The 27,393-nt window shown below is 43.9% G+C and overlaps 1 protein-coding gene across 1 annotated transcript in view; it reads right to left on the bottom strand.

Annotated features, from left to right (window-relative positions):
* The window catches only part of RPS6KA3 (ribosomal protein S6 kinase A3), a 197,835-nt gene that overhangs the window by 148,272 nt on the left and 22,170 nt on the right, over positions 1-27,393 (bottom strand). Inside the window, exon 2 of the mRNA XM_069761490.1 lies at positions 6,328-6,381. Within this exon, the coding sequence (XP_069617591.1) occupies positions 6,328-6,381 (54 nt within the window). The remainder of the gene's footprint in view (positions 1-6,327; positions 6,382-27,393) is intronic.

The following is a 27,393-nucleotide window of genomic DNA, read 5'->3' as shown; positions in this document are numbered from 1 at the left end:
AGACATCCTCTATTTTTAATGTCCTCATCCAATACAAATTTTTGTAGATGCCTAGTATGGAACTGCGCCCACTGGACCGCAGGAATGCACGATGTTAGAGAACCTAGTAGTGACATGACATTCCTTAATGACATACTACGCTTTCTGATCGCTAAGGACACTTTATCGAATATGGAAGTTTTCTTATCCTCAGGAAGCTTGCAAATCTGGTCAACTGAATCTAGAAGGAGCCCAAGGAATTTCTGACACGTTACTGGCTGGAGTCTAGATTTTTCCCAATTAACCAGCCAGCCCAGGTTTTGTAAGGATGACACTACCTCCTGTAACCTCTGCTCACACTGTAGGGAGTTCTTACCTACAATCAATAGGTCATCCAAATACGGAATGACCAAGGTATCTTTTACCCGTAAAAAGGACATTACTTCCAGTAGCAATTTAGTAAAAACCCTTGGGGCCATAGATAAACCGAAGGGCATTGCCCGGTATTGTAGATGACGAATTTGCCCTTCTATACAAACTGCTACTCGAAGAAATTGCTGATGTAAATGGTGTATAGGAATATGGTAATAAGCATCTTTAAGATCCAATACTACCATGTAACAGTTTGGAAATAGATTTTTTATGGCCGAACGTATGGATTCCATTTTAAATGTTTTGGGTCTTATAAAGGAGTTCAGTTTTCTCAAGTTAATTATAGTTCTGAAAGAGCCATCAGGCTTACTAATCAGAAATAAGGGAGAGTAAAATCCCCTCCCTATCTGGGAAGATGGAACCTCTACCAGGACTTGTTTGAGTAAGAGGGATTTAACTTCGGTTTCAAGTGCCTCTTGTTGAGGCCTGGATCTTAAGGTGGTAAGGAGGAAGGAGTCCGGAGGCCTTCTAATAAAGTCTAATGTGAGGCCTGAAGATATTAAATCAATGGCCCATGGATTAACCGTTATGTCTTTCCACTGCTTACTAAATTGTTTTAGTCTTCCTCCCACCGGTGAAATATAATCAGCGGAATTTATCTGCTGGCTTGAAGGGGCGCTTATTGAACAAATTTCCTCTTTGTTTGAAATCTTTGTTATTCCATCGGTCCCTGAAGCCTCCCTTCCTTCCGAATGGTGGCTTCTTGAACGCCCTTCTGTAAGAAGGAATAAAGGGATTAGGGAACCCCTTCTTCCTTTCACCTGCCTTAGTGAGAATTTCGTCTAAGACCGTTCCAAAGAGGTACTCACCCTGGCAGGGTATAGTACACAATTTAGCCCTGGACTGGGCATCCCCTTTCCAATTCTTTAACCATAAAGCGCGCCGTGCCGTATTAGTGAGGCTGGCTGTTCTGGCTGCTAGGCGGAGAGAGTCTATAGAGGCATCAGAAATGAAGGCTGCCGCCCCCTTAATCAAAGGAATAGAGGCACGTAGTTTCTCCCTAGATACACCACTCTTAATATTTTGGTCCAACTGCTCCAGCCAGACCAGCATAGATCTACTAGTGGACGTGGCTGAGATCGCCGGTTTAAATGCCGTGACACAAGCTTCCCATGACCTTTTAAGCAGAGCGTCTGATTTTCTATCCATGGGGTCAGGCAAGGAGCCCGCATCCTCTACGGGTAAGGAGGATCGGCGAGAAGTTGATGCTACAGCCGCATCCACTTTAGGAATTTTAGACCAAACTGCCAAGTCCTCATCATCAAAGAGGTACCGCCTCTTACATGATACCGGTACAAAGCCCTTCTGTCCTTTAGCCCATTCTTTTTTAACAAGGTCTTTAATGGCCTGATTCACAGGGAATACTTGGCCCTTTCGCTGCGATAAACCTGCGAACATGATGTCCTGTGGTGTCTGGGGATCTTTAGACTCTGACACCCCCATTGTTCCTCTTACAGCTTTAACCAAATTATTTACATTGTCTGTAGGAAAACAGACATAATCTTCCTCCTCCGAGGAATCCAATCTCTGAGAGATGTCTGAGTCCACCTCTCCACTTTCTGCTGATGTGTCGGCTATAGGTGAAAGAGTCCTTCTACTTCTCCTTTCCATATTAACCGCCGGACTACCCCTCAAGGACTGAAGCTCTTCCTGGATCATGAGACGTATGTCATTCATCCTGACCGAACTCTCCTGCTGTAAAGTGTTATCAATGCAATGTTGACATAGCTCCTTAATATATGAGTCAGGTAGGGGCTCATTACATATCTTACACTGCTTATGTTTAGATTTTGACGTCCGCTTAGCCTACAAAAAAGACACAAGCAGAGGAGACTACTGTAAGAGATATGAAGCTATATATACACTTATCCGGAAAATAAAATATATACCGGCTGCAGAGTTGTCTGGTCGGCCTGGGGTTTGGAACGGGACGATTTTTTCCCTGATTTATCCGTGGAATCACTCATTTTTGAGTGTCCGCTGATTTTCTTATTAGCATCACCACTAGGCAGGATTACAACCTCCAGTGGGCGCTCAATATCTTCCTGAGACGACATGGTGCGCACAGTGCCATGTGTCTTCAGCCTTATATAGAGCCGTTCTTACAAGGGATACACGCCCCCATCTTTCCTCCCCCCTTTTTTTTTTTTTTTTTTTTTTTTACCTGACCAACTTTATTGGCCCTCTCCACCGCTGTTGAGCGCCAAGGCGTCCACGCCAGCACGCTCAGCTGACCCCGCATACCCGGAAGTTCCTCTTTACATCCGGGTACGCCGACCATACAGCGCCTGCATGTGCGCTCGCGCGTCTTCCTTCTATGCTGCAGAGGAAGAGAAGCTCCTGCTACCGCGGCCGTTCATGCCCCACTGTGGCCGGAGGGTAAGCGCTTTCCATAGCGACACTTACTTGATGTGCTGACGGGGATTCTTTAGGCGGTGGAGCAAAAACCAACGGTCTCCCAACAGGGAGACTGTTGTGATCCCGGCATGCTGCTGATGTATCCAGATGAGGGGGGAACCAACAGGAACACCCGTCTCTGATGCTCGCTCTGGGGCCCCTGTCGCTCAACAGAGACGTACAGGCTGTGTTCCAGGCGAGCTTTTCCTCTTCTTAGCTGCAGAGATTCTCTCTGAGGGTTTCCTCCTTGGGAACAGGAAACCAACTGAGGAGCGAGGGGGGGCCGCCCCTTTTATCTCTCTGTAGGTTTCCTGTTCCTAGGGGCGGATCCCCTCTCTCTAGTGGGTGCTGTCGTGGCGAATAGAAAATAGATGATGACAAATGGGAGTTTATTCTAGAATACGTACCCAAATTGTCGATGAGTGAACCTGGGAGACTGTCGCAACTGTATGTGGTAAATAGGGCCTATAGGACACCCGACTTGTTGTTTAGAGCTGGATTGAGATCTGATTCTGGGTGCCCTAGGTGCTCTCAGTCTGGGGCGGGTATACTGCACATGTTGTGGCTATGTCCCAGACTCTTTTCGTATTGGGTGGTAGTGTTGAACCAAATTGGGGTGCTTTATGGGTGTGCGATTCCCAGGGATCCAGTGGTTTGTGTACTTGGGTATGTGGAGGAAATCTCGGCCGACGAAACTGCAAAAATGGCAATAGCTAGATTACTTTTCATTGCAAGGAAAGTGATTGCGAGATACTGGATTAGGGAGGAACCTCCAACCAGGCGTGAGTTTGTTGCACAAGTGAATCATATTGTCCAGCTCGAAAAAAGCATTTATATCAAGAGGAATAGGATGGGTTTTTTTCAAAAGCTGTGGCAGCCATGGCTAAATGGGAATAATTGAGGGGTTGTGGTAAACAATGTTAATGATATAATATGTCTGTAATAGGGAAGATCTTCTCTTTGAGAGTTTGGTATGGTTGGTTATCTGAGGGAGGGGGGGGGGGGAGGGGTATATTTTCTTGTTCATTAAAAACACAAATGTAACTTGTTATATAAGTGGATATCATTTATTATGCTTAATAAAAATCTATCTGATTTAAAAAAAAAAAAACAAAAAACAACCTTTTCCTGGTCGTCGGTGGTTTACACAGATAGACCACAGTTCACACGCGTGATCTGTAAAAGCTTGTTCAGTGTACATAGGCCGCCATTGTTCTCAGCAGCGCAAGTCTTATTTACACAGGGCAATGTGCTGCTGAGAAAGATGATATTTCACACAAGACATTTTTAAGGAATGAGAGTTTTGCTCGCTCATTGGGAGCCTATTTAGACTGCACGCTTACTGTAGCTATAGCGGATCCGTCAAAAAACCGGATCCGTTGCATCCGTTTAGGTTTTTCGATGGATCCGTTTTTTCATATCTCCAAATGGGAGGCTCCCAAACGTGATTGGCTACTGGAAAATAATGGAAACCTATAAATTGAGTGCTTTAACACCCCATCTTTGAGAGGTTGTAGAGCAAGTAGCAGAAATGGAAGGAAATATCGTGACCATCCATGCATCTATCCATCAGGCAGGTTGCTGGCAGCTTCTTGCTGGCACATTGAGGAATGAAGCCGCAAGGCAGGTTTATATAGATTTGGGGCTGTCTGGCCAATTGAATACTAAATACAGATTTGGAGCATGTTTAGGGCAAAAAAAAAAACCGAATCAGTCGCTGGATTCCATCATTTGACGGACAGCAACAGATCCTGCGCCCATAGGCTTCCATTCTAGACAACGACGGACCGACGGACACCGCTGGATCAGTCGCTGTCCGACGCAGACAAAACACGTTACTTTGTTCATCCTCTCCAGACGACTGATAAAAAATTCCGACGGATCCAGCACATGACGGACGAAACGTGAGGCCATCCATCGTAATCCGTCGCTAATAAAAGTCCATGAGAAAGATGGATCCAGCGAGCAAATTCGCTGGATCAGTTTTTTTTTTTTCCTTCACAAAATGACAGATTTTGACTGGAACAAAAAGACTGAAGTGTGAAAGAGGCCTTATTTCACCCTCAATTCACCCAAAAATCTAAATGTGCAGTAGGTAGAGCCTGTGGCGATGCCAGATTATTTAAATGTACTATGCTGTGCCACAATATACAAAGACAACAAGTCTAACAAACAACCGAGAGGACGGCGATCAGGCACGATCAGCATTCGAATAGCCATTTTGTACAAGAGTTGGGGTTAATAAAACCCTTTCTTCCAGGTATGAACACTTTCTGCTAAATACACTAGACCACAGTACAGAACCTTATCACCTCTGGAGGCTGAACACTTTCTTTTTACTAGCTTAGATACATATCTCTAATGTAGTACATTTACACGTAAACTTAAAAGGGGTTGTCCAGTAAAAAGAAGTTATCGCCTATCCTGATGGGGGTCCACCCACTAAGACCTGCACCAATCGTCAGAGTGGGGCACTTTTATCCCCGAATCGAGAACGTAGTGAATGGGCACGCTTGGCTGCTGCTCCATTCATTCACTATGAGACATCAAAGTACTTGGCTCGGCTTTTTCTGGAGAATGAATGCAGATGTGGTTGGCTTCAAATCTGCAGCTCCATTTTGTATTGGGGATAAAATTTCGCTGTCAATTGGTGCGGCCGGGTCCCAGCGGTGGGACACTCACTGATCTGCAAGTTATAAAGGTGTGGTCCAGTGAAAATAAGCACAGTACATGAGCACAATCTATACCATTCATTTCAGTACTGGTCGGTAGTTCATATTTGTGCTGCGTTGACCAGGAATCATTTTTTTATTAAACTATGCTACTTGGTGCACACATTGTGTAGCTCAGCCGCTCACTGCACCTTGCCATCTACGTCATTTCCATCTAGCAACTCTTTATTTTAAACACAAAATTATTTCTGGCCACAGTACTGGATTTGGATATCAAAGATTTTTTTTTTCATTATGGCCAAGTCCCGTACACAGTGCTGTGCTAGGTTTGAACAGTCGTTTTGTGTGTGACAGACTATATTTAAATAAGCAAATCTCTTAATACCCCATTTTTATATAAACCAATGACCAGTACCGAAATGAATATGACATTATAAGATTTATATGACATAATACAAATATGCAAACCTAAAAAATTATGCTAAATTCAAATAATTCATTATATGACTCAGTCATGAAGTAGTCAACAACCTCTTTAAATGCTTTGATATAAAACGGATTTATGTCTCGTGAAGAACAAAGAGGGTAAAACAAACTCATCAGGTCCCGTCTGACTGACCCTAACCTCTACTATAGCTCTATGGATTCAGATTTCATTATTCAAATAAGATATTCAACGCAACTTAAAAAAAATATATATATATATTTAAAACAAACTTTTTTACCATCTTTTGTAGTCTTGCTTATTCTATATAGTGTAAATTTCCATCATCTTTAAGGCTACAATGTGTATACAGAATTTTTTTTTTACGTGTGTTACTCATTGCAATATTTAAAGAAAACTTACACTGTTTTCATTGTCATCTTCACACATCGATTCCTCTGCAAACTGCTGTCCATTCTGTAATTGTAATAAAAAAATATTTTATTAGTCTTCTACATCATTAAACATTTCATGTTAAACTATTCAAAAATACATAACGCACCAAAAAATTTCACAGGAACTGGTCATCAGATTCATGCTGCTCAGACCACGGGTAGCATGGATGAGACACTGGCTGCATTAGTGCAGTTTGCATGTTTTACTCTGCGGCTGGGGACTGCCAGGGATGGCTAGTCTGAGGCTGGTCCCTGGTGACTTCTTCCTGGCTGAGTCTAGACTGTCGCTTTATGTGTGAACCGGTCACTTAAAGGGATCGAGTCGGGAATAAGCGTCCAGGTACCTGCCACAGACTAGTCCACAGCCAGGTTTTCAAAGTAGGTTTTCACTACGATGCCACTGTTTCAGAGTAAGGCTATGTGCGTACGTTGAGTATTTGCTTGCAGAAATTTCTGCAAGGTTTCTGCACCTCTTGGCAGGAAATACACTGCTGCAAAAATGCAGTTTTAACTGAGCATAGGCCCCGGCATATGATACTACGTCTCCCATCAGCGGCTGTTATCAGCGATAGCAGACGCAGCCCGATGGGAGGAGTAGTCTCATCAGCCCACGCCTTCTGACCTGCGTTAAGCGTTTTACCGCAAGTCACCGCCACGGGTCACCCAAACATCTGCCAGCATGACCTCGCAGCGCTCTGACCAACGGTCTTACCGGTGGTAGCGTTACTGCTGATAACCACGCCGGTGTTTTCCACGCCGTCACACAGATGACAGCGTGGGAAACACCATAGGGAGCCGGTGAAACTCAAACAAAAACTTTGCAAATCAGCAAACATTTTTATACCTGCATTTTTGTTGCGGATTTGACTGACTCAATTGAAGTCAATGGGTGAAAAACGCTGCAGAAACACAAAGAATTGACATGCTGCAGAAAAGAAAAAAATAAAAAAAAAAAGAACGCACTGCAAATACTCAAGTAAAATTACTGATCATGTGCACAACACTACAGGATTGTCATTGAATTAGCTTGCATAAGGATTCTATAGCATTGTTTGGCTAATTTCTGAGCGGGAAAACCGCCGCAAAAACGCACTGTGTGCACATAGGCTAAAACAAAATTATGGAGATTTCTCCAGCTTATCAAAAATGGACAGAACACAGAAAAACCTCAGGATACCATCAGTGTGCTGCCCATTTTCTCAAGGAGCCACTCACTGAACTTTTTTCCCCATACTAGCAACCTGTATTGTCAACACATCGTTTTAATCAATTTTTAGCAGGTCAGAAATGGTGATTAGTTGGGTCTTGGAATTTAGATTCCCACCAGTCGCTAAGATAAACTTCCTTGATCTAGCCCTAAGCTGCCTTAGATTTTGAATCCAACTTTATCCAATTCACAGATGTAAAGCTTAGAAGGCGCAATACAACTCCACTCGCTTGTGTGTCGGTGTGAGCAGGGCCAGAGAAATCACATCTAGATGCACACAACCTGTCACTCGCATGCCAGCCGATATCTGTAGATGCGATTTCACAGTCCCCACTCATTTCCATGGAAGTGAAGCTAAATTTACCCTTTAAAAGGGTCGTTGTTGTGTCCAGATACTGTTACATACTTGTTATGACGCCCCATGCTGTTTTTCCAAATCTGTAAGAGCATTAACCTAAAGTGTTCAGTGGCATCAGCTCAGACTGGTCAACTGGATTCTCCTGTACATGGCAGAAGCGATTGCCGCTATTGAGCAGGGCACTAGATGGAGCTTCCTCTGGGTACTGTAGGTGAGTGTTTAAGGGAGTAATAAACACCAGGCACAGCCATAACCAGCATGAACAGTGGCATGTACAAGTTTGGGCACCCCTAGGCAAAATTACTGTTATTGTGTACAGTTAAGCAAGTTGAACATGAAATGATGTCTAAAAGGGCTAAAGATGACAGTTCCTTTGTATTTTAGGGGGAAAAAAAATTTATATATTTTTTACATTTTAATAATTACAAAGAGGAAAATGGGCCGATGTCAAAGTTTGGGAACCTAGCATGGTTAGTACCCAGTGGCACAGCTTGTAAATGATTTACGTAGCCAGCCAAGAGTCTTTCAATTCTGGTTTGAGGGATTTTCATCCATGCTTCCTTCGAAAATTCTTCCAGCTCTGAGATTTCTGGTCCGTCTTCCATACACTGCTATTTTGAGGTCTAGCTACAGACTTTCAATGATGTTCAAGTCAGGGGACTGAGGGCCATTGAAAAACCTTCAGCTTGCGCCTTTGGAGGGAATTTACAGATGGTGTTCTGTTTGCACCAAGAATTAGTTGAAATTTCATTGAATACATTCTTCCTTCTACCAGTGCCATTGGCTGCAACACAACCCAAAAGCACAATTGATCCACCACCATGCTTAACGATTGGCTAGATATTCTTTTCTTGGAATTCTGTGTCCTTTTTTCTTCACCTTTGATCATTGTGGCCAAGGAGTTCTATTTTTAGACAAAGTATTATAATTATAACCAACTTCCTCCCCGGCACACTCTGCATCTTCGTAAAATAATAGCAATCAAGCCTGACAGGAGTTCGGCCGTCCATTTGCTCATGTACCAGTTTGTAAATTGGAAGCAACCATGAATTGCCTGGTGCATAGTTAATGTTTGGGCATTAATAAAACAGGACCATGTAAAGAAAAACCGTTCAGTGTATTTTTCTTCATTCAGTATGAACTCTATGCAGTCCATCTTGAAGAGATGGGCTACCTTCGTATTAATTAAGCTCAAAGAGGGAGTACTATCCTGTGCCTATAAATGTAGAATACTTCTACAGGTGGCAGAATACGGCCCTGCTGAACAGAAAGGCTCACAAACTGATCTTGTGGAAGAATTAAGGAGTTCTATTTTAATCTCATCAGTCCACAGGACTTGTTTGCAAAATGCACAAGACTTGTTTAGATGTTCTTTTGCATCCTTCTGAAGCTAAATTTTAAAAGGCGAGGATGCAGGAGAGGTTTGCTTCTGATAACTCTTCCATGAAGGCCATATTTGTGGAGGTGTCCCTAAACAGTACTACAATGTACCACAACTGCAGAGTCTCCTAATTATTTCTGAATGTCTTTTGCAATCAATCGTGGGTTCCGATTTGCCTCTCTAGCAATCCTTCGAGAAGCTCTCACTGAAAATTAGCTTGGTCTTCCAGACCTTATCTTGACCTCCACTGTTACTCTTAGGGTACCGTCACACTATACGATTTACCTACGATCACGACCAGCGATATGACCTGGCCGTGATCGTAGGTAAATCGTAGTGTGGTCCCTGGGGAGCTGTCACACAGACAGCTCTCCAGCGACCAACGATGCCGAGGTCCCTGGGTAACCAGGGTAAACATCGGGTAACTAAGCGCAGGACCGCACTTAGTAACCCGATGTTTACCCTGGTTACAAGCGTAAAACTAAAAAAAAAAAAATAAAAAAAACAGCACATACTTACATTCTGGTGTCCGTCAGGTCCCTTGCCGTCTGCTTCCCGCACTCACTGACTGCCGGTCGTAAAGTGAAAGTGAAAGCACAGCCGCTGTGCTCTTTCACTTTACGGCCGGCAGTCACAGTGCGGGAAGCAGACGGCAAAGGACCTGACGGACACCAGAATGTAAGTATGTGCTGTTTGTTTTTTTTAGTTTTACGCTTGTAACCAGGGTAAACATCGGGTTACTAAGCGCGGCCCTGCGCTTAGTAACACAATGTTTACCCTAGTTACAAGCGAACGCATCGCTAGATCGCATCGCTAGATCGGTGTCACACACACCGATCCAGCGATGAAAGAAAGTTCTAAACGATCTGCTACGACGTACGATTCTCAGCAGGATCCCTGATCGCTGCTGCGTGTCAGACACAGCGATATCGTAACGATATCGCTGGAACGTCACGAATCGTACCGTCGTAGCGATCGAAATGGTATAGTGTGACGGTACCCTAAATTGTCATTTCCCAATTACATTTCCAACTGAGGAAAAGGTAACATTTTCAAAGTGTTAGGCAGCTGCTTAGAAGAACACATGGCTGCTGTTTTTGGACACAAGGTTAGAGGCGGCTGGGTTTTTATTAAGCTGGGAAATTTGCATCACTTGGCCTTTCCCAACGATGATAGTGAAAAAACTATAACCTTATCAAGACAATTAAGGTCTGAAACCTTGGTCAAAGGGTCAAAGGGTATGTGCACACGTCAGGATTTCTTGCAGAAATTTTCCTGACAAAAACCAGACATTTCTGCCAGAAATCCGCATGAGTTTTTGGTGCGTTTTTTCCCAAATGCATAGAATAGTGGGGGAAAAAAAAAAAAAAAAAATGCAGAAAATCCGCAAAATTAATGAACATGCTGCTTTTTTTTACCACGAAAAAAACGCATCATGTGCACAAAACATGCAGAATGCATTCTAAATGATAGGATGCATAATGTATGCGTTTTTAATGAGTTTTTATAGCGTTTTTACCGCAAAAAAAAAATGCAAAAAAACCTGAACGTGTGCACATAGCCAAAGTTATCTGAGCACACAAATCTCAAAGGGTACCCAAACTTGTTCATAGGCCAATTTCTTTTCTATACTTTTTAAAATAGATTATATATACACACACACATACACACACTACAGACCAAAAGTTTGGACACACCTTCTCATTTAAAGATTTTTCTGTATTTTCATGACTATGAAAATTGTAAATTCACACTGAAGGCATCAAAACTATTTGATTCATAGAAAAATCTTTAAATGGGAAGGTGTGTCCAAACTTTTTGTCTGGTCTGTCTGTCTGTACGTACACACACATTACATATATACACACACACACACACACACACACACTACATATACACACACACACACTACATATACACACACACTACATATACACACACACTACATATACACACACATACTTTTTTTTTCTTTGCCTAAATTACAAAGGACGTGTGTCATCTTTAAAGGGAACCTGTCACCCCCAAAATCGATGGTGAGGTAAGCTCACCGTCATCAGGGGCTTATCTACAGCATTCTGTAATGCTGTAGATAAGCCGCCGATGTTACCTGAAAGAGGAGAAAAAGAGGTTAGATTATACTCACCCAGGGGCGGTCCTGCTCCCATGGGTGTCTCAGGTCTGGAACAGCGCCTCCCATCTTCATTCCATGACGTCCTCTTCTGGTCTTCACGCCGCGGCTCCAGCGCAGGCGTACTTTGTCTGCCCTGTTGAGGGCAGAGCAAAGTACTGCAGTGCGCAGGCGCCGGGCCTCTCTGACAGCTGCGGAGCCGCGGCGTGAAGACCAGAAGAGGACGTCATGGAATGAAGATAGGAGGTGCCGGAGTGGACCTGAGACACCCATTTGACCGGACCGCCCCGGTGAGTATAATTTAACCTCTTTTTCTCCTCTTTCAGGTTACATCGGGGGCTTATCTACAGCATTAATGAATGCTGTAGATAAGTCCCTGATGACGGTGAGCTTACCTCATCATTGATTTTGGGGGTGAGAGGTTCCCTTTAACTTTAGGCCTTTTAGAGATCATTTCATCTTCTGCAATTCCATAATTTTGACTAGGGGTGCACAAACTGTTACATGCCATTGTAAAAGGAATCTAATGGAATCCAAATATAAAAGCCAGTTACATATATTACCCAGCACAACACACAAATGTGTTTAGGCAAAAACTACTATGAAACATTGTGCTAAGTACCAAGCAGTCCCTGCGCTCCACGTTGTAATAATGTGTGAAGAAGCTGAACACAAAGTACTATGAAAAGAAAAAAAAACAAAAAAAAAAAAAACAGCTTGCTCTGAAACAATTATGCCAAGGGAAAATCCACATGAAACCCTTAATAGAAAACTACTCTAAAGGTACCTTCACACTCAGCAACTTTACAACGAGAACGACAACGATCCGTGACATTGCAGCGTCCTGGATAGCGATCTCATTGTGTTTGATACGCAGCAGCGATCTGGATCCCGCTGTGATATCGCTGGTCGTAGCTAGAAGTCCGGAACTTTATTTGGTCGTCAGGTCGGCGTGTATCGTCGTGTTTGACAGCAAAAGCAACGATGCCAGCAATGTTTTTAGATGGAGCTAACAACCAGCGAGAACGATAAGTGAGTCGCCGTTACGTCACTGGATCGCTCCTGCATCATTCTGGAGTTGCTGTGTTTGACGTCTCTACAGCGACCTAAACAGCGACGCTGCAGCGATCGGCTCATTGTCTATATCGCTGCAGCATCGCTGAGTGTGACGGTACCTTAACCTTTAAATGTGCCACAACAACAAGCTAACTGTCCAAAGTGATCAGATGAGTGATGCTGTCAATCATATTAGGTCACAGGAACCACCACCACTTATTCCCTTCTTTGCCTAAGTCAATAACAGAGGATTAGGTTAGAAAAAACAATGGGCATGGTAATTGGACTTAAAGGGCCTGATGCATCAAAGCTGTCATGCCAGAACTTTAGTGTAAAAGCTTTGAAGAGTCCCAAAATGAAGGGACAACTACAAGTTGCACCAAAAATGTGCTACTTTTGGCGGTCTCATGCCAGCTCTGGGAAAATGTGCAGAGCTTGGGTGGGACATCAAATTCAAGATGAGCGGCAGTGCTTACTGCGCAAAAAAAAAAAAATCCTACTCTACCAAGAGCTGGAGAATAAATTTATGGCGAGGTGCATGCCACTCATCAGGGCTCTCCAGACCCATGAAGAGGCTTCTGTCTCTCCACTAAGCCTTTGCTGCCTATCTGACAAGGAGCAGAAACTGTCCAAAATACATAAATATGGGGTCATTCATGATACACTTTTTTGATGCAAGAACGGACAAAACTGTCGCATTCAGCATAAAAACTTCCCGATGTATTAGGCAGCTTTCACACTGTCCACCAAAAAACAGTGCTCGACCCATAAAACACTAGTATACTATAACCAAAAAGCAAATAAAATACAATTGCAATTTAAAGAGAACCTGCTGCCAAGAAAATGCAAAGCAATATGCAATCACTATGATATAAAGCAGTGTAGGTTGATATATAATTTTATGACAAGACTCAGAATAACCTCTGTTTTTAGAATTTAATCTTCTGCCCCGGTGGGCGGTCCTATCAGTGACTGACAGCCATCTCTGCATGTAAATGTATAAAAACACAGCTGTCAGTCACTGATAGGACCGCCCACTGGACTGAATCTCAGAAAGAGCAGAGGTTTAAAAATGATGAGAGCATGGGTTATAATTAATCTTTTCTCATAAAATTACACATCAATCTGCCCTGCCTTCCTCCCTATATCATGGTGCCAGCAGATTACTGTGCATTTTCATGGTGACAGGTTCCCTTTAACTAAAATAAACAGCATTTAAATAGACAAAACCAGCTAATATGTCTTCAATGAACATCGGCATTTCCATCCATGACCAAAGTTGTGAAACCTTAGAGCTGAACACGAGAACCTGACAAAATCCCAAACATATCCTAAATACAATCCAATCAAGTCAGAAAATTCACAACTGCAAGTAAGCAGCAGCCGACTGATACGGATATACTCACCGGTCTTTAATGTAAAGAGCCAAGAAAAACCATTTTTTAAGAACCTCCTTTTGAGTGAAGCCTTCACAGGAATCTCCTTTACATATGGACCAAATATCACCTGACATTATCAGCTTAGATACAGCGTAAAAAAACATGGTTTCCATGGTAGCCTTCGGGAAAAAAGAATAGTTGAAAATAGATCTGTTTCCTGGACGTATACCCATGGCAGCAGGAGGCATGAGATTTACCATAGCGATACATTAGGAGATGGCATGGTCCTACAAGGAAGCTATCAGGTGGTTTATAATTAATATATTGAGTACCTGATGACGCGTTGTGTCATTTCCTAAGACTGCCTTTTTCTTTGCTGGGAGAATCTAATATTTCTACCGCCCTATGGTAACATTTCGGACTTATTGGCATCACACTTTCCGATGTCTGTATTGAAAAGTTGTAAGTCCAGTTAATGACCAGTGAACCACAGATATTCTAATCGGGTAGGACTATTCATACATGGCAATTACTGACCCAATCTGGCATGGATAATGGCGGCTGTACACCTGTCGGAGACTGCTTGTTGGGCTGTGGATGTGTCCTGAACAGGCGACTGAACAAACCGCTGTCGGACCTCCGGCTGCTGCTAATCAATGATAAACAATTTTTCCCATTTGTCGTCAGACTTTTTAACATTCAGTATTTTTACCTTTGTACCTTATTGGTTGTGTCTTTATACTTTTTCTCCTATATCCAAATTTGGTTCTATCTAAGCATCCTGCTCTCAATAGCCACCTCTGACAAAAAGCTCCAATGTTTTACGAAAGTGAAAGCATGGTGTGGATTACAAATCTGTAGCATGCGTTCAATTAGGGTACGTTCACATTAGCGTTTTGCGGGGCTGCGTCGGGCGCAGCCGCGGCGACGCATGCGTCATGCGCCCCTATATTTAACATGGGGGCGCATGGACATGCGTTGTCTTGAGTTTTGTGATGCATGCGTCTTTTTTGGCGCAAGCGTCAGGGCGCAGAGGACGCAGCAAGTTGCATTTTTTTTGCGTCCAAAATCATGCCAAAAAAGGACGCATGCGTTTTGCATGCGTTTGTTTGCGTTGTGCGTTGCGTCGCCGACGCATCCCCGCACAACGCAAATGTGAACGTAGCCTTACAAGAATTTTAATTGCAGTTTTTCACCCCATTTAATGCTTAGTAGCTGAAACAGGGAGAATTTGCAAAGAAATCCCAATGTTACTTTTTCCGCAACACAGCCTTAGTGTCCACTGAACCTTAAATGAGTTGCTCATAATTTTAGAAAATTTGCCGCTGGACAGGAAATTGTAGAAAAATAAACATACAAAATTTACCCCGTGAATTCATGGGTGATGGGTTAATAATTCTGATCATGTTGTCAGGCCATTTTAATTGTCAGACATGGACATACAGTACCTACCTCTAAGTGGCGCTAGAGAGACAATTTTCGTTTCTTTAGGGGACATAGCTATTTGCATGCTTTTCTTGGGGATTATTGTTCCTAAAATGTCATACTATGCCGATATCACTATAGGGAACCCGAATCAGATTCATGCTGCCCGAGCCACAGACGACATGAGTCAGAGACTGGCGTTTTAGAGTAAAAATAAAGCTAGCTGGTGGCAAGGCTTCTTGCCCGATTCAGTCTCCGTCCAGCTTCTCTTCTCCCTCCCCTCAAGTACAGTAAACATGTACATATTCCACTGGAGCAAGTTTTTTTTTTTTTCGTTTTATTTTGTGACATTTGTGACTTTTTTTTATATGCCAAATTCTTCAAAAATGGCTCATATTGTTCATGAATTTTGAGAAAAATCAGAAATGCTCTTTATTTTTGTCCTCAACCTATGACTTTAGCTTAAAGAGTTACATGTTCATCAAATGCTGCAAAATTTAAGCCTTAGGCTACTTTCACACTTGCGTCAGTACGGGTCCGTTGCAATGCGTTGGGCCGACGTACGTTGCGAAATTTCTGCACGACGTGGGCAGTGGATGCAGTTTTTCGACGCATCCGCTGCCCATTCTGAAATTCGGGGAGGAGGGGGCAGAGTTTCGGCCACGCATGCGCGGTAGAAAATGGCGGACGCGGCTGACAAAAAACAAACAAAAAAAAACCGTTACATTGAACTTTTTTTTTTATGACGACGGTCTGCCAAAACAGATCCGTCGCATGACGGACGCGACGTGTGGCCATCCGTCACTAATACAAGTCTATGGGCAAAAAACGCATCCTGCGAGCACATTTGCAGGATCCGTTTTTTGCCCAAAACGACAGATTGCGACGGATCTGAAAACATGGAAGTGTGAAAGAGGCCTAAGCAAAAATTTCAGACTTACATAAATTCCCTTCAGGAGGGTTAGCATGAATCCGATTCCTTTAGGGAGAGTTCTCCCCGGAAAAATGCATCTACTTTAATGTATTCTTTGGTAGAACGCTTACTTTGTAATTGCGTGACTACCAAAGAAGATCGTGACTTTACGCTAAAGATCATTCAATGCAGAATAATGTCTCGTATTCATGGGGAATTACCAGATGTTCATGCCGAATTGACAAAATGCTGAGAAAGAATGGTTTATGTGAATGAAAAATGTACTGAGCAGCAAAATCAAAAGCAAAAAAGGAAAAGAATGTGAGAAGTCGGGAAAATGAATGACTACAGTAAACCCTCAGACTGCATCCTCCTTGTAAAGTTGCATAGTGGAGAGGGTTAAATAAAAATGTTCTTCCAGGCAAGACAGGACAGGACCGTATACTATGACTGTGCCTTATAGCTTTAGGCAAGCACCATAACATTCACACGTATGTGTCTCCACAATTTTACTCTGGATATTTACAGCGTCAAATCTCATACGAATGTGGAAATTGTGCAGTCCTGCCCAATCACTTATTACGGCTAGGTGGAAATGCCTGGCAGAAATGACGTAGGACACCTACATTCCTGTACCTACAGCCCCCAATTACAGCAGATCTGCACAAACAATAGGCCCTTTATCTGAGAAGCGGATCCGGGTTGCTCCCTAAACTCAGTGTAATTTTCCACCTTCCTAACAAACCTCTGGAGTCTGGATTTTCACTTCCCCAGGAGTCCACTTGAGCAGAACATCCGTCTGTGTGGCTCATCCGCGCAGAAACTTCAGCTGCTGCTCACAATTTCGTGTGGACGTTCACACATCGCAGCATTCTCTTCACATACGCTGGTGTCAGCATGACTATGAACATCGCTCAAGATGCCATGTCATAAATACATGTCATCTGTCCTAAAGAATATCTCCGCTGATAATGGAACAATGAAAGACGATGCCATGCATGCCAGGCTAATAAATCCATTTATGCACGAATAAAACTGACAAGTCAGAATCTGACAGTAAATTCCCTGCAGTTCGGGTCGCTCATGAATGCTGACAGCTGTCTATTGTCCTTTAGAATTAATAGGAACCATCGAGGGCCATTTCTTTTGCTCTATATGGGTATACCTTGACGATTGGTGGAGCAGCTTAGTATACCGTATATACTCGAGTATAAGCCGACCCGAGTATAAGCCGACCCCCCTAATTTTGCAACAAAAAACTGGTAAAACTTATTGACTCGAGTATAAGCCTAGGGTGGAAATGCAGCATTTACCGGTGAATTTCAAAAATAAAAATAGATCATTATTTCCCCATAGCTGTGCCATACAGTGCTCTGCACCGTTCATATTTCCCCATAGCTGTGCCCCATATAGTGCTCTGCACCGTTCACTGTGCCCCATAGCTGTGCCATATACAGTGCTCTGCACCGTTCATTGTGCCCCATAGATGTGCCATATACAGTGCTCTGCACCGTTCATTGTGCCCCATAGCTGTGCCATATACGGTGCTCTGCACCGTTCACTGTGCCCCATAGATGCTCCACATAAATCTCTGCCGCCGCCGCTGCTGCAATAAAAAAAAAAAACACAAAAAAAAACAAAAAAAAAAAAAACACACTCACCTCCCTTGATTGCAGCTCCCGGCGTCTCGTTCCGGCGCCTCCATCTTCCCGGCGTCTCTGCTCTGACTGATCAGGCAGAGGGCGCCGCGCACACTATATGCGTCATCGCGCCCTCTGCCTGAACAGTCAGAGCGCAGACGCCGGGAAGATGGAGGCGCCGGCCGGGAAGATGGAGCGACGCTCGGCGGCTGGAACGAGGACAGGTGAATATGCTATACTTACCTAGAACTGGCGATCCTCGCGCTGTCCCTCTGCCTGGTCTTCGGTGCCGCAACTTCTTTCTCTATCAGCGGTCACCGGCACCGCTGATTAGAGGAATGAATAGGCGGCTCCACCCCTATGGGAGGTGGAGCCGCTTATTCATTTCTGTAATGAGCGGTCCCACGTGACTGCTGAAGAGGGGAAGAAGCTGCAGCACAGAAGACCGTGGGACGGCAGGGACAGCGCGAGGATCGCTGGGACTAGGTAAGTATGCCTCAGCGCCCTCACCCGCCGACCCTGCCACCCACCTTGACTCGAGTATAAGCCGAGAGGGGCACTTTCAGCCCAAAATTTTGGGCTGAAAATCTCGGCTTATACTCTAATATATACGGTACATTTTTTTTTTGCAAAAAACGTATCAACTAAATACCCTGTTTTTTCCATTTTTTGACTATCACTGGCTTATTACTGTTTTTTTTTTTACAACAGAGTATTTTTGACCTCACTATGCTCTTTTGTGTATTCAAGTTTCTTGGTGGTGTGTGAACAGGTTCCTACAGACTTGTTCATTGCGCAAGTAGCCCATGTGTTTCTGGTTCTGCAAAATGTAAAACTACTTGCCGTAACCAGCGCTCGTTTATCACAGGAATCTGAAGGACATTCTGGGCTTATCATCCAATATGTAATAAATGCTCTTAGGGCGCAGTCATAAAAGTGCAGGAGGCGAGGGATACACGAGCAACGCCATAAATTGTACACATTGTAAATCCGTGTTTATGGCAGATAATGCTCCATGAAAATCCACACACATTGTATGCTCCCCGAAGTGCCATAACCTGGCAGGGACAGCAGAAAAGCTGCACCTTAATGGGGTTTTCCCTTAGACAGCATACATCATCTTACCGCAGCAAGGGGAGAAATCTAAACACAGAGGACTCAAGAAATGTCAAGAACTGGAAATAATGGAGAGCTAGTGAGCATGTGCGACCATACAGGAATGATAGACATGTAATGGATCATAGTCACACATGTTCACTAATGCTTTATTCACACAGGGGCCTGCGAGACCCTCGCTCTTAAGGTACCTTCACACATAACGATATCGTTAACGATATCGATGCTTTTTGTGACGTAGCAACGATATCGTTAAGGAAATCGTTATGTGTGACAGTGACCAACAATCAGGCCCCTGCTGGGAGATCGTTGGTCGCTGAACAAAGTCCAGAACTTTATTTCGTCGCTGGATCTCCCGTGGACATCGCTGGATCGGCGTGCGACACCGATCCAGCGATGTCTTCACAGGTAACCAGGGTAAACATTGGGTTACTAAGCGCAGGGCCGCGCTTAGTAAACCGATGTTTACCCTGGTTACTAGCGTAAAAGTAAAAAAAAACAAACACTACATACTTACCTACCGCTGTCTGTCCCCGGAGCTGTGCTCTGCACTCCTCCTGTACTGGCTGTGAGCGTCGGTCAGCCGGAAAGCAGAGCGGTGACGTCACCGCTCTGCTTTCCGGCCGCTGTGCTCACAGCCAGTACAGGAGGAGTGCAGAGAAGCAGAGCGCCGGGGACAGACAGCGGTAGGTAAGCATGTAGTGTTTTTTTTTTACTTTTACGCTGGTAACCAGGGTAAACATCGGGTTACTAAGCGCGGCCCTGCGCTTAGTAACCCGATGTTTACCCTGGTTACCAGCATCGTTGGTCGCTGGAGAGCGGTCTGTGTGACAGCTCTCCAGCGACCAAACAGCGACGCTGCAGCGATCCGGATCGTTGTCGGTATCGCTGCAGCGTCGCTTAATGTGAAGGGGCCTTTAGGATCACTATCTCAGCAGCTTAACACCTAACAAATATGCAGATTGATAATGGATAAATGTCATTTATGGGACAACCCCTTTAACCCCTTAGCGACCGCCGATACGCCTTTTAACGGCGGCCGCTAAGGGTACTTAAACCACAGCGCCGTTAATTAACGGCGCTGTGGAAAAAGTGTATAGCGCCCCCCACAGGCCGATTTTCTCCGGGGTCTCGGCTGCCGAGGGTAGCTGAGACCCCAGAGAACATGATTCGGGGGGTTTTTAACCCTCCCCGCATTTGCGATCGCCGGTAATTAACCGTTTACCGGCGATCGCAAAAAAAAAAAAAAAAAAAAAAAAAAAAAAGCGATCTCTTTTTAATTTCTCTGTCCTCCGATGTGATCGCACATCGGAGGACAGAGAAAAGGGGTCCCAGGTGGCCCCCCAATACTCACCTAGCTCCCCCGATGCTCCTCGTGTCTCCCGGTGGGCGCCGCCATCTTCAAAATGGCGGGCGCATGCGCAGTGCGCCCGCCGGCCGGCACCGGGAGAATCTTTGGGGTCTCGGCTGCCTGGGGTAGCCGAGACCCCAAAGAGCATGATCGGGGGTCGGTTTTAGCGACCCCTGTTTTGCGATCGCCGGTAATTAACTGTTTACCGGCGACCGCAAAAAAAAAAAAAAAAAAAAGTAAAGTGTAATTCTCTGTCCTCTGATGTGATCGCACATCAGAGGACAGAGAAATAGGGGGATTCGGGGACCCTAGCATACTCACCTAGGTCCCTGGATCCTCTTGCTGCTCCTCCTGGCCGCCGGCAGAAGAACATGGCGGACGCATGCCCAGTGCGCCCGCCATCTGTCTCCATCTGCCGGCCGGCAGGAGAACAGCAGTTAGGGCTAAAATTAGGCTTAGGGTTAGGGGTAGGGTTAGGGGTAGGGTTAGGGGTAGGGTTAGGGTTAGGGTTAGGGGTAGGGTTAGGGGTAGGGTTAGGGGTAGGGTTAGGGTTAGGGTTAGGGTTAGGTTAGGGGTAGGGGTAGGGGTAGGGGTAGGGTTAGGGTAGGGTTAGGGCTAGGGTTAGGTTAGGGGTAGGGTTACGGCTAGGGTTAGGTTAGGGGTAGGGTTAGGGATAGGGTTACGGCTAGGGTTAGGTTAGGGGTAGGGTTAGGGGTAGGGTTGGGGCTAAATTTAGGGTTAGGGTTGGGGCTAAATTTAGGGTTAGGGTTGGGGCTAAATTTAGGGTTATGCTTCTTTCACACTTACGTCGGTACGGGGCCGTCGCAATGCGTCGGCCCGACATACCGACGCACGTTGTGAAAATTGTGCACAACGTGGGCAGCAGCTGTAGTTTTTCAACGCATCCGCTGCCCAATCTATGTCCTGGGGAGGAGGGGGCGGAGTTACGGCCACGCATGTGCGGTCAGAAATGGCGGATGCGACGTACAAAAAAAACGTTTCATTGAACTTTTTTTGTGCCGACGCTCCGCCAAAACACAACTGATCCAGTGCACGACGGACGCGACGTGTGGCCATCCGTCACGATCCGTCGGCAATACTATGGGCAAAAAACGCATCCTGCGGGCACATTTGCAGGATCCGTTTCTTGTCCAAAACGACGGATTGCGACGGAATGCCAAACAACGCAAGTGTGAAAGTAGCCTTAGGGCTAGGGTTAGGGTTGGGGCTAAAGTTAGGGCTAGGGTTGGGGCTAAAGTTAGGGTTAGAGCTGGGATTAGGTTTAGGGTTTGGATTAGGGTTGGTATTAGGGTTAGGGTTGGCATTAGGGTTACGCTTGGGATTAGGGTTAGGTTTGGGATTAGGGTTAAGGTTAGGGTTTGATTAGGGGTGTATTGGGATTAGGGTTAGGGTTGAGATTAGGATTAGGGGTGTGTTGGATTTAGGGTTTTGATTAGGGTTATGGTTAGGGTTGACATTAGGGTTGTTTTGGGGTAAGGGTTGTGATTATGGTTAGGGTTAGTGATTAGGATTATGGATCAGGTTGGGATTAGGGTTAGGGGTTGGAGCTAGAATTGGGGGGTTTCCACTGTTTAGGTACATCAGGGGGTCTCCAAACACGACAGCCAATTTTGCGCTCAAAAAGTCAAATGGTGCTCCCTCCCTTCTGAGCTCTGCCGTGCGCCCAAACAGTGGGTTACCCCCACATATGGGGCATCAGCGTACTCGGGATAAATTGGACAACAACTTCTGGGGTCCAATTTCTCTTGTTACCCTTGTGAAAATAAAAACTTGGGGGCTACAAAATCTTTTTTGTGAAAAAAAAATATTTTTTATTTTCACGACTCTGCATTCTAAACTTCTGTGAAGCACTTGGGCATTCAAAGTTCTCACCACACATCTAGATAAGTTCCTTGGGGGGTCTAGTTTCCAAAATGGGGTCACTTGTGGGGGGTTACTACAGTTTAGGTATATCAGGGGCTCTGCAATCGCAACATAATGCCCACAGACCATTCTATCAAAGTCTGCATTCCAAAAAGGCGCTCCTTCCCTTCCGAGCTCTGCCGTGCGCCCAAACAGTGGTTTACCCCCACATATGGCACATCAGCGTACTCGGGATAAATTGGACAACAACTATTGCAGTCCAATTTCTCCTGTTACCCTTGTGAAAATAAAAACTTGGGGGCTACAAAATCTTTTTTGTGAAAAAAAAAAATATTTTTTATTTTCACGACTCTGCATTCTAAACTTCTGTGAAGCACTTGGGCATTCAAAGTTCTCACCACACATCTAGATAAGTTCCTTGGGGGGTCTAGTTTCCAAAATGGGGTCACTTGTGGAGGGTTTCTACTGGTTAGGTACATCAGGGGCTCTGCAAATGCAACATAATACCCGCAGACCATTCTATCAAAGTCTGCATTCCAAAACGGCGCTCCTTCCTTCCGAGCTCTGCCGTGCGCCCAAACAGTGGTTTACCCCCACATATGGGGTACCAGCATACTCAAGACAAATTGGACAACAACTTTTGGGGTCCAATTTCTCTTGTTACCCTTGTAAAAATAAAAACTTGGGGGCTACAATATCTTTTTTGTGGAAAAAAAAAATATTTTTTATTTTCACGGCTCTGCATTATAAACTTCTGTGAAGCACTTGGGCATTCAAGGTTCTCATCACACATCTAGATAAGTTCCATGGGGGGTCTAGTTTCCAAAATGGGGTCACTTGTGGGGGATTTCTACTGTTTAGGCACATCAGGGGCTCTCCAAACGCGACATGGCGTCCGATCTCAATTCCAGCCAATTCTACATTGAAAAAGTAAAACGGCACTCCTTCTCTTCCAAGCTCTGCGGTGCGCCCTAGCAGTGGTTTACCCCCACATATTGGGTATCAGCGTACTCAGGAGAAATTGCACAACAACTTTTGTGGTCTAATTTCTCCTGTTACCCTTGTGAAAATAAGAATTTGTGGGCAAAAAGATCATTTTTGTGTAAACAAAAGCGATTTTTTTATTTTCACGGCTCTACGTTATAAACTTCTGTGAAGCACTTGGGGGTTCAAAGTGCTCGCCACACATCTAGATAAGTTCCTTAAGGGGTCTAGTTTCCAAAATGGTGTCACTTGTGGGGGGTTTCCACTGTTTAGGCACATCAGGGGCTCTCTAAACGTGACATGGCGTCCGATCTCAATTCCAGCCAATTCTGCATTGAAAAAGTCAAACGGCGCTCCTTCACTTCTAAGTTCTGCGGTGCGCCCTAACAGTGGTTTACCCCCACATATGGGGTATTGGCGTATTCAGGAGAAATTGCATAACAAAATTTATGGTTACATTTCTGTTTTTACACTTGTGAAAATAAAAAAAATGGTTCTGAATTAAGATGTTTGCAAAAAAAAGTTAAATGTTCATTTTTTCCTTCCACATTGTTTCAGTTCCTGTGAAGCACGTAAAGGGTTAATAAACTTCTTGAATGTGGTTTTGAGAACCTTGAGGGGTGTAGTTTTTAGAATGGTGTCACACTTCATTATTTTCTATCATATAGACCCCTCAAAATGACTTCAAATGTGATGTGGTCCCTAAAAAAAAATGGTGTTGTAAAAATGAGAAATTGCTGGTCAACTTTTAACCCTTATAACTCCCTAACAAAAAAAAATTTTGTTTCCAAAATTGTGCTGATGTAAAGTAGACATGTGGGAAATGTTATTTATTAACTATTTTTCGTGACATATCTCTCTGATTTAAGGGCATAAAAATACAAAGTTTGAAAATTGCAAAATTTTAAAAATTTTCGCCATATTTCCGTTTTTTTCATAAATAATCGCAAGTAATATCGAAGAAATGTTACCACTAACATGAAGTACAATATGTCACGAAAAAACAATCTCAGAATCAGCGGGATCCGTTGAAGCGTTCCAGAGTTATAACCTCATAAAGTGACAGTGGTCAGAATTGCAAAAATTGGCTCGGTCATTAAGTACCAAATTGGCTCTGTCACTAAGGGGTTAAACAACTAAATGTAAACCGTATATACTCGAGTATAAGCCAACCCGAGTATAAGCAGAGACCCCTAATTTTGCCACAAAAACTGGGAAAACTTAATGACTCGAGTATACGCCTAGGGTGGAAAATGCAGCAGCTACCAGTAAACCTCAAAAATAAAAATAGATACCAATAAATTTAAGACATCAGTAGGTTAAAAGGGTTTTTGAATATCCATATTGAATCAGGAGCCCCATATAATGCTCCATACAGTTTATGATGGGCCCCATAAGATGCTCCATATTAAAATATGCCCCATATAATCCTGCACAAATGTTGATTATGGCCCCATAAGATGCTCCATACAGACATTTGCCCCATATAATGCTACACATGTCCCCATACAGAGATTTGCTCCATATAATGCTGCACATGGCCCCATAAGATGCTCCATACAGACATTTGCCCCATATGCTGTTGCTGCAATTAAAAAAAACAAAAAAAAAAAAAACCTCACCTCTCAGGCCCCCGGCACTTGCTAGATTCACTGGTCCGTGTTCCACCGACAGCCGTCGCTGCGTCTTCCCCGTCCTCTGCACTGACTGTTCAGGCAGAGGTCGGTGCGCACACTAATCGTGTCATCGCGCCATCTGACCTGAGCATCACTGCAGAGGACGGAGAAGATGCAGCAGCGGCTGTCGGAATGGGGAACAGGTGAATATCGCGCACTGCGTTATACTCACCTGCTCCTGGTGCGGTGCAGTCCCTGGTTCTCCGGCGCTGGCAGGTTCTTCCTGTATTGAGAGGTCACATGGTACCGGTCATTACAGTAATGAATATAAGTATCCACCCCTATGGGAGTGGAGCCGGGTCCATATTCATTACCGTAATGAGCGGTACCATGTGACCGCTCAATACAGGAAGAAGCTGTCAGCGCTGGAGAACCAGGGGCGTGCAGGGACTGCGCCAGGAGCAGGTGAGTATTATTACACAGCCGCTGCTCCCCCTCCCCTGCCGACCCCTGGGAATGATCGAGTGTAAGCCGAGAGGGGCAATTGCACCCTAAAAAAAAAAAAAAAAAAAAAGCTGAAATTCTCGGCTTATACGGTATATTAGTGCCTTGTTTTACTCATGTTTATTGTACTTTTCTATATTTGCCACATTCACATGTAAAGCGCCATGGAATAAATGGCGCTATAAAAATGAATAATAATAATAATATATTGTCTTTGCTGTAATTAGTCTCCCCTCCTTTCTATGAAAAAAAAAAAAAAAAAAAAAAAAGACACCCCCTGTAAACAGAACCAGTCATCGGATCTGTCTACTAAATGGCTGACAGCGGGTTTGTTCACCCTAGGGTGGCTTTTAAATGGTTGCCCTTTACAATGTCGATCATCCACATCGAAACTGTATCACGTACTATGGCTTTATGCTCCTCTATTTTTGGCTTGGAAAGCAGCAGTGACGCTTAGCTCCAAAAATGTTGTGTGTGAAATACGTAATGAGGCTTATAATACATAATGATGGGGAGTTCCTCTTGTCATGTAGTCAAGGTCCCAGAAGCAAAAAGTGCCTCATGTTTTGCACGGAGTATAAAATATGGATCAAAAAGCTTAGAATATTATCTAGCTAGATGGAGATTAAAAAATTATGGTTATCCTCCGATCCAACCAAATTCGTCCTTTGCAAGCTTTAGCATCGACCCATTTTCCTTTTTGTAAATTTTTCAAATGTAGAAGATGAAACGATATTATTTTCCTAAAATACAAAGGAAATGTGTCATCTTTAGCTTTAGGCCTTTTAGAGATCATTTCTAGGGGGAATCCCTCGATCCTAGTACCTTCTCAAGGACTATGGAGAAGAGCAGCCAAGACTTATGCTTCACCTACAGGGAAAATCAATTTAAACTACAGTACCGTACTTATGTTGTGGTATAATACCTGATTTCCCAATGACAAATTGAATCCTGATATTCCCAATTATTGTTGCAGGGGTGGAAATAATGAGTTTGCCCTACCTCATTTATTTTGGTCATGTACAGGTGAAAATTAAGACTCATTTTTAGGGTCATTGGTTTTCTGATACTCTTGGATCCCAAACTCTACCTGCTCAATATCAGGTTCAGGCAAGCCATAAATCCCAAAAGCTTTTGATTCAGCTACCCATGACCACTTAAAGTTTAATAGCATGTAAACGGAGGCTGCTAAACCCCCCATCAAGTACTGAATTACACGCGTATCCGAAATATATTGGACAATAATCTTTACATGGATCCATCAACAAGTATGGGGATGCACCCCATGAATTAAGCAGCAATACATAATGCAATGGGGGTTGCCCAGGTGGATAAAACAAGTGCATTGGTACTGCAGATGGTGTAAAATACTAATTTTTTTCACATACGACCTCTGAGGAAGGCGAAACGCACATTGGGGATTGGGATGCCGTTGGTCAGGCAAACCTCTCTCTCTATAGGTATGTATTTACCAATCACATTTTCTACATTTTTTGATACAGCTTTAATGTGTCTTTTTGTCACCTTGTCTCTCCACATACTGCTATGCAGCTAGTATACATGGATCTACTAAGATGGTAGGATACATTGTATGGGAGATACGGTTGGTTTTACTACTATAAATTTTGAACATTATTATTTATTATAGCGCAATTTATTCCATGGTGTTTTACAGGTGAAAAAGGGTGTACATAAAAAAAAAAAAAAAAAGACAAACAAGTAATCTTGAAAAAAAACCAAGGGTGGAACAAGGGTTACTGCAGGTTGTATGCTTGTAGGAAGAGGTGGGTCTTCAGGTTCCTTTTGAAGGATTCCATGGTACAGTCTGAAGTGTTGGGGTATGGAGTAGTAGGGTGGGAGAAGTCTTGTATGCAATTGTGGGAAGAGGAGCTAAGAGAGGAATAGCAAAAGGAGCTTGTGAGATTATTATACATGATATATTACTGATTGCTGCCTATTGTCCTATGTATTATAACGGCTTTTAACCCATTACTAATTCCATTTTGCATACCTTTATTGAGGTTGACTACTTAGTATACTATCTTGTTTTAGGAGATGAACGTTAGGTCCTAAATAATTGTACATATCC

Source organism: Ranitomeya imitator, chromosome 3, assembly GCF_032444005.1.
Source record: "Ranitomeya imitator isolate aRanImi1 chromosome 3, aRanImi1.pri, whole genome shotgun sequence".
In the NCBI taxonomy this organism is placed as follows: Eukaryota; Metazoa; Chordata; class Amphibia; order Anura; family Dendrobatidae; genus Ranitomeya; species Ranitomeya imitator.
Note: the sequence above shows the minus strand (reverse complement) of the source record. Positions and strands in the feature narration are given on the sequence as shown.